Source organism: Ceratosolen solmsi, unplaced genomic scaffold (assembly GCF_000503995.2).
Source record: "Ceratosolen solmsi marchali unplaced genomic scaffold, CerSol_1.0 scaffold11, whole genome shotgun sequence".
Lineage (NCBI taxonomy): Eukaryota > Metazoa > Arthropoda > Insecta > Hymenoptera > Agaonidae > Ceratosolen > Ceratosolen solmsi.
In genome coordinates, this window is record NW_011948416.1 from 14010361 (window position 1) to 14018086 (window position 7726).

The following is a 7726-nucleotide window of genomic DNA, read 5'->3' on the forward strand; positions in this document are numbered from 1 at the left end:
CTCCCCCCCCCCCCCCCCCCACCCCCACCAACACCGCCACCACCACCATCCCTCACCCCCACCCCACCCCTCACTCTATACATGTATATGTATATACATGGATAATGTAAGATGCTAATGGACAGGTTAATTGTAAAATATCATTGATTACTTGCGAGGGTTAAATTTCTTTCTTTACTTGCTCATTATATGTTGAATGATAAAGGATTAAATGGTATTTAAAGATATATGGTGTGGCAGAATTATTCAAAAGCAATTACCATCTATTCCGCAGGACTTTATGCAGACCTTCTGTGCGGAAACAATTGGCACAGTTTCGTGTTTGCGAATTTTCTTATTTACGGGATTGAAGGTGCCACCCTTGACAGGGAACATAAGATGAAGGCACTGATCGTCGGTAAAGGATAAATCACGGTTGTCCTTCGTCGCTCTCTTCCTACTAAATCTCAAAGTGGTTTCACCATTCTCGATTCGACCACTGAAGTTGAAAATATCTTGCGAGGCATCGAGAACAGGAGAATTGTAGCCATTAATCCAAGTATCCATTAAAAATGCCCTTCCGCTTGTTTTGTCTACCCAACCTAGGATAGCGTCCGTTTGTGACTATAAATAAACAATTTTATAAATAAAACGGAATTTATTTATTTATTTCTTTATTTACCTCGGCTTACTTATGTTATTTGTAATATTGTTTTATTTTATTGCCAATTTATTATTACTGACCATTTTTTCATCTTTTGAAAATCCAATGCCCGTCCATGTGTCGATGTTCTTTGTTACAATTGTGAAAGAAATCTCATCCTAAGCAGTGCGAAATTACAATTACATAAGATGATCTATAGATGATTGTGAATTTGTTTTAAGTTTCAAGGGAATTGCGAACCTACCTTTCGTGCTTTATACAACCATTTGATGCTGTATTCGCAAGTACTATTTTCCGGGACACAATGCCTAGGGTAATGCCACTCACCTCCGCAGCCTCCTCCTTCTAATGATACACCACCGCCGAAATCTTCTCTTCCCTTTTCCTCTAAAAATGACAATGATAAATAAGAAGAGATTGAATTTGACGTGCTTTATCGTTTAAATTTTTCAAAAAGTACTTGAGGCTTAACCAAATAATCTTAATTCAATAATAAAACATATTGTTTATGTGAAAAACGTAGCTAATAACGTGACTTCAATTATCGTAAGAATATAATAAATTTATATATGATTTATCGATGGTAATGCTATTTTGCTATTTGTATTTCTTTATTCATTTTTTTTTCTTTCTTTTTTTTTTTTTGTTTCTTTTTTTTTTGTTTTTTTTTTTTTTTTTTTTTTTTTTTTTTTTTTTTTTTTTTTTTTTTTTTTTTTTTTTTTTTTGTGTTTTTGTGTTTTTGTGTTTTTGTCCAACTTACTTACCTTTTGAACTCGGCGTGTCTGTGTGTACGCTTGGGAGCGTGTAATTGATATAAAAGCCCGAAGAAACTTACCGAAAAAGTTAATGGCTGTGACGCCTCGTTGGGATTTGTGCCCGTGATACTTAAGCTCGTCAGGCTTGTAAAAGTCCTTGACACTAGCCTTACTCTGCTCAATGCCACTGCTCGGGACGTGAACGTATTTACCCGCCTCCTGGCCTCTAGCCCAAATCACCTAATCGTAAAAGGGCCACTCGATTATTCGCCTCGAATCTCCGACAGAAGCATTTCTGACCAACTGATAGAAGATAATAATAGTGAAATAAAACGACCATTCCCACCTGCATCGTTCCATCGATAATCTCGTGGTCACTGAAGTGCTCGTCAGCGGTGAGTTTTCGTCTAAAGAGGATCGTCGTGAGCCCGTCCTTTTCGAAGCCCATGGCGGCCGTGAGACTGTCCTTACCGCCCCAGAAAGTGTCGAGACGCGGCGTCGATCTGTCGCGCGTGTAATAATCACCAATCCGATGCCTCATACCACGGGCCGTACCAATTACGATGTCGGTACAGTCCATTGGATTGAAATCGTGTTTCGGTGTGTATTTATGAAGTCCATGCACTGCTTGACCAACTTGTTATTTATTAAATATAATATTATATACGGATGTCGGGCGAACATGAAGAATGTATGGTGAAGTTAAGGATATCGTGAGAGAAATAATAGGCTTAGAGATGTAAATAAGCACAGTCACGAGATAAAAATTACGATCTGCGCGAGATAGAAGATTTTGAGACGTAGGCGAATAATGTAAAAGAAGTTCGTAAAGATATTGAGATAATAAGACTGTGTTTTGAAAAAGATTGCAAGAATTTACCTTTGGGTGATCCTGATTTTGCATTAGACTGTCGTTTCGAATCTTCCGAATGGGGCTCGGACGAAGGTTCCGGTTCGGATTTCGGTTCGGGTTCGGAATTTGGCTCGGGCTCGGCATTTGGCTCGGGTTCGGAATTTGCCTCGGGTTCGGACTTGGGCTCAGGCACGGAATTGGGTTCTGGTTTTGTGTTTGGTTCGGGTTCCGAATTGGGTTCGGATTTTGGCTCGGGCTCGGATTTCGACTCGGGCTCTGACGAGGGCTCGGGTTCGGACTTCGATTCAGGCTCGGACGAAGGTTCGGGTTCGGATTTTGGTTCGGGCTCAGAGTTGGGTTCTGGCTCGGAATCTGGCTCGGGTTCGGTTTTCGGCTCGGGTTCGGTTTTCGGCTCGGGCTCGGAATTCGGCTCTGGTTTGGATTGTGGCTCGGGTACAGATTTTGGCTCGGGCTCGGATTTCGGTTCAAATTTAGACTCTTGCACGGATTTCTTTACGGAAATGATTTTAGACTGTGGCTCAAATTTGGATTCGGGTTCAGATTTGGGCTCTGGTTCTGTTTTAGGTTCTGGCTCTGAGTTGGGTTCGGGCTCGCTGGCTGGCTCCCCTGTGCAAAAAAGCAACACATGCCACCATTTACACCTTCACCTCGTGAGTTATTAATAAATTTTGTTTTCTACTAAGGGTACTTAAATACGGGGAAAGTTATTTTCTATCGAACCTTCATTTACTTTTTTCTTATATATATATATATATATATATATATATGTATTTACATACACATATACATATACATATGTATTATGTATGGCATGGTACGCGGCGTGCGAAAGGAAAATGTATGCGTTCTTAATATATATATATATATATATATATATATATATATATTTCCGCGAGCGGAGAACAATTAGAGGATAATATCTTGCTTTCGCTGAAAAGCAACGAAGCTAATCAGTTATTTACATAATCTGCAGGTAGCGCAAGTCTTCCCCGAGGAGTGCATGTTTTTAGTTGAATTTTGTTCATCTTACATTAAAAGGTTTGATCGATTTTATATTAGAGGGTTTATGGCCGAATTTATTGTCTTTATACTGTAATTGCCGTTTAAAATTAAAACAAAACAAAAACAAAAACAAAAAAAAACAAAACAAACAAAAAAAAAACAAAACAAAAATGAACTTAAAAAAATAAGATAAGAAAACATTGATATACGGCATACCAGCACCTACTTTCTACGTCGTTAATATCTTATTTTTACATGTTTTATGTTAGTTTACTCTTTGGTCTTATCTATACTCTGTTTGCTTTATCATGTTTGTGCAGTTTTCAAAGTGCAAAATCACAACGTTCGATTCAATACTGCTGTTAAATAACATTTCAATCGATTAAAAATACTAATTGAATAAGGAAATCAATGTGAATTTTCCTCTCAAATTCTATGTTTTATTTTCATATTTTAGAATTTTAATTTTTTTCTATTTTCTACATTCAATTTTTCAATAGAAATTTATGAAAATAGCCAATGGCTTATAATGCGTATGATGCATCATCAACCATATATATATATATAGATGCATATGTATGTATGTAGGTATATAAAGCATTTAGATAAACAGTTTTGATCAAGCGTTTGTGTTTCTTGGATGATATGTAATCGTAGGGTTTGATTAAATTATTTCCATGCAATTCTTGTACGCACTGTAAAATAAGCTTGGTTTTTATATATTTTACTTTGCACATGGCCCTTAAGACCATAATGCTGCTTAAGGTTAATGCGTGATACGTTGTTGTTTCTTTTGTCGTTGTTGTTGTTGTTGCTTTTATTTTATTTATTTTTTTGTTTAATAATAGTGACTATTATTTTGGCAAAAAACTTGGACGCAGTGATGATTATAGGCCGTGTCAAACTTAATTAGGGCTACGCCTTGCAAGAGGGAATTCACCGCGATGATTCGAGCCTTCGGATTGCGGTTCACAAGGAGGAATAGCATCGCAGAAGAAGAGGACGAACATTGTAATTATTGTTGTTATTGTTTGTTTGTTGTTTGTTTGTTGTTTGTTTGTTTGTTTGTTTGTTGTTTGTTTGTTGTTTGTTTGTTTGTTTGTTTGTTGTTTGTTTGTTGTTTGTTTGTTTGTTTGTTTGTTGTTTGTTTGTTGTTTGTTTGTTTGTTTGTTTGTTTGTTGTTGTTATTAATAATATTGTTATTAAATTATCATTATTGTTGGCCTCTTCGTCGTGAGACGTCATTTAGATGGTCATTAAAATGAATTGTCTTACGCGCTCAACTAACATCGTTACGTCGCTCGATCTTACATTATTAAATTTAGACATGGGCACTTACCGGTTGGTTGAGGATCAGGCTGAGGCGATCTCCTCCTGCGACCTGGCGGAAAATGACAAACGCAGTGATTAACCGTTGTTGGAGAAAGGCGCGGGCCTAAGCGTTCGTAAAATCGTTTATGGGCCTCACTTACCTTGCTTTGTGCTGACGCGGTAGGTTACGCTCGTCTGGACCGTGACGTCGCTGCCGGGCCGAGGCGTGACACCGGCGTCGTGCTTCGCCGAGCGCTTGTTGTTGCCTCCGAATTTGAGCTGCGTCGTCCCCGGGTTGATTTCCGGCTCCGGCTCCGGCTCTGGCTCCGACACCGGCTCCGGCTCCGGCTCCGGCTCCGGCGACTCCGTCTTATGTTCCGGCTCCGCGTTTGGCTCCGGCTCGGATTTGGGCTCCGGACGGGGTAGGGGCTCGGGGCCGCCCTTCTTGCCGCGCTCGCGAATCTCCGGGATCGCCCTGCAGGCCGAGGTGAGGCTGCTCGGCCGCCAGCCCACCCCGACCCACGAACTTCCGTTCACCACCGCTACGCCCTCGAATTCGTTTGTGTCCTTGAGGATGCGCCAGTAGAAGGTAAAGTCCTCGGAAAAGCGCTTCATTGTGTAAGACTCGAGGTCGAGGTCGACGTTCTTCATCACCGAGCCTAATGCACAAATTATACGCCGATTATACGTGCGGTCGATGCATTGGTGAGCCTGGTAGATGGGCCGCTGGAGGCAATACTCACGTTTCGAGCATCCTGGCCCGAACCATCCGATGTTGCAGTAGCAGTGCTTGGTCGGAGCCGTGGTGCCGCCGTTGTCGATACAGACCCCCTGGGTGCCGCAGTCCGAGTCATCGAGGCATTCCTCCCGATACTGGCACCTCGCACCATGGAAAAACCTGTCGCACCTACATCGGCCCAACACCGAACGTCCGTGACCACTGCAATCCTCCCTGTATGACTTTCTATCGACGATCTGTAACCAAAGGAAGCGATCGACTTTTCGTTCCAGCATTTTTCGATTGCGTCGAGAGCGTCGACGATTGTCTTTGGTCGTGAACGACGAGGAAGTCCGTAGGTAGGAATTTTTGCGACGTTTCACTTGGTCCGCGAGGCAAATGACAAGCGATATCAATGAAATGACAAAGTAAAAAACAAAACGTTCGACGGACGTTATTATAGTTTATAAATGAAAAAGTTGATTTTTGTTACGGTTGATTATAAATCTCAGTGCCGGTGACATTCCCAACATTATCGATGAGATTGCGTAACGTAAAATATTATCTCTGACAAAGTTGCATTACATTCTATGTAATATAACTGTTTATTAATGAACGCTTGTATTCGCAATACACGTTATGCGTGTCGATACATTAAAACGGCATAAAATATTCTTAATTAAAATTATAAATATAAACTCAATAACCAATAATTGCAATAACCAGAACATTATTATTATAATTTGGATATGACTGATTGGGATGGTAATTTAGTCGCGATAATTGCATACTTTAGCCCATGATTATTTTCTCTTTTAATTCGCAGTTAGACGGAAGGAGGTAATAATTAAATTTAGTAGCTTTTACGCGAATGGACTTACATCAATATCGGCGCAAGACCAAAACCTATAAGAGGTTCCCCATTCCTCGGCTTCCCTGAGTAATCGGACGGTACAGTCCGTGCACGTGAAGTTCGCGGGCAACTCCACCAGGTAGCTTTGAGCCCTGCTCGTAAATCATTTATAAATTGGAGAAAACAACAAACACAGGAGAAAAATAATATGTCGAAATGCAATTTACAACACGTAAACGCTTGTAGAGTTAAACTTACGTCACATCATTCTCGACAAATTCGCTTTGCTTAGTTACTGGGGTAAGGTCGACTAGAGGCCTGTCCAGGGCGTCCAAAATCTGCAATCTGAATCCTCCCTGAAAGCAATAAATAATTACATATTAAAATGAACGTACAAGGTAATTGATGCATGCCAATTGCCGATACGTTGCCGTTTGCTCGTATAAGTAACGTAAAGCACCGATGATGAATTTATCATGAATGTGATAATTATCAAAACGACTTGTATCACACATCATAAATACTTTCCAATTACCAAGACCATGATTATTTGCATAAACGCATTTATTACATTCAAACACTTTTCTCCGTGAATTTTCATTATTGTAAAAAATTAAATCTTTATATGATCTTTATATTATCTAAAGTATAATAAGTGGGAAAAAGTAACAAAATGCTTTTCTCTCGAAAACGTCATTGCGATAAATGACGAGTCATAAGAATATAGTCATTTTATAAGACTCGCAACTTGTTGCGCTCACACACACCAATATAAATATTATGCAATCTTAGACAGTCACATACTTTTGATATTTACGAATAAAATAAATTCTACCTCGTATACCACCTACATTTATCTTCATTTATAATTAATAATAATAATAATAATAATAATAATAATAAAAAAAACCCCCCATCCATATACGTGTGCGCATCCCATGCTAATTACGAACAATTGACACCAAAAAAAAAAAAAAAAAAAAAAAAAAAGTATTAACAATCTCCTCGTGTTTCAAGCGTACGTAATCGCTTACTGTTTCATAATGTCTGTTTGCACACTTGTACACATCGTTAATGCGTTTGGGCTAATTTTATAATTTACGGCTTCTTTGTAAGCGATGAATTTATGGAATAGTATTTTAATTTTTGTCAAGATATTGATTTACTTTGTTTACGATAGTAAGTAAAATCAACGGAGTTTCAAATAAATTCAAACGTAAAACTTTTAACGAATATTTAGATTTTTCACAATTCTTAAATGGCTATCGGATGCTCAGAGCTAAATCCAATAAAAAATAACATTCTTCGATTAATTGTTCTTGGTTAAAAAGTAAATTTCAACAATATTTACAATTTGTTCGTTCCACTCTACTTATTCTGATTATTATAAGCTGAATATTACAGGCTGAACACATCCCCATGATAAATCAAAGTATCCCTTCAACAACGACTAAGGCACGCCCCTATTAATTTTAAACATTAACAATTAGCAACTGCATATATAAATTGCTCTAATTGGCATTATAGATTGACATTGAGCTGGCCTGTTAAAATCAATGCCTTACATTGT

General features: G+C 38.8%; 1 protein-coding gene across 1 annotated transcript in view; it reads right to left on the reverse strand.

Moving 5' to 3' along the window:
• The window catches only part of nahoda (DOMON-like domain-containing protein nahoda), a 40161-nt gene that overhangs the window by 6104 nt on the left and 26331 nt on the right, over positions 1-7726 (reverse strand). Inside the window, exons 3-13 of the mRNA XM_011495988.1 lie at positions 6415-6512; positions 6185-6308; positions 5329-5560; positions 4747-5244; positions 4614-4655; positions 2279-2878; positions 1745-2022; positions 1479-1638; positions 888-1030; positions 724-801; positions 261-603 (exon numbers count right to left, since the gene is read on the reverse strand). Of these exons, the coding sequence (XP_011494290.1) occupies positions 261-603; positions 724-801; positions 888-1030; positions 1479-1638; positions 1745-2022; positions 2279-2878; positions 4614-4655; positions 4747-5244; positions 5329-5560; positions 6185-6308; positions 6415-6512 (2596 nt within the window). The remainder of the gene's footprint in view (positions 1-260; positions 604-723; positions 802-887; positions 1031-1478; positions 1639-1744; positions 2023-2278; positions 2879-4613; positions 4656-4746; positions 5245-5328; positions 5561-6184; positions 6309-6414; positions 6513-7726) is intronic.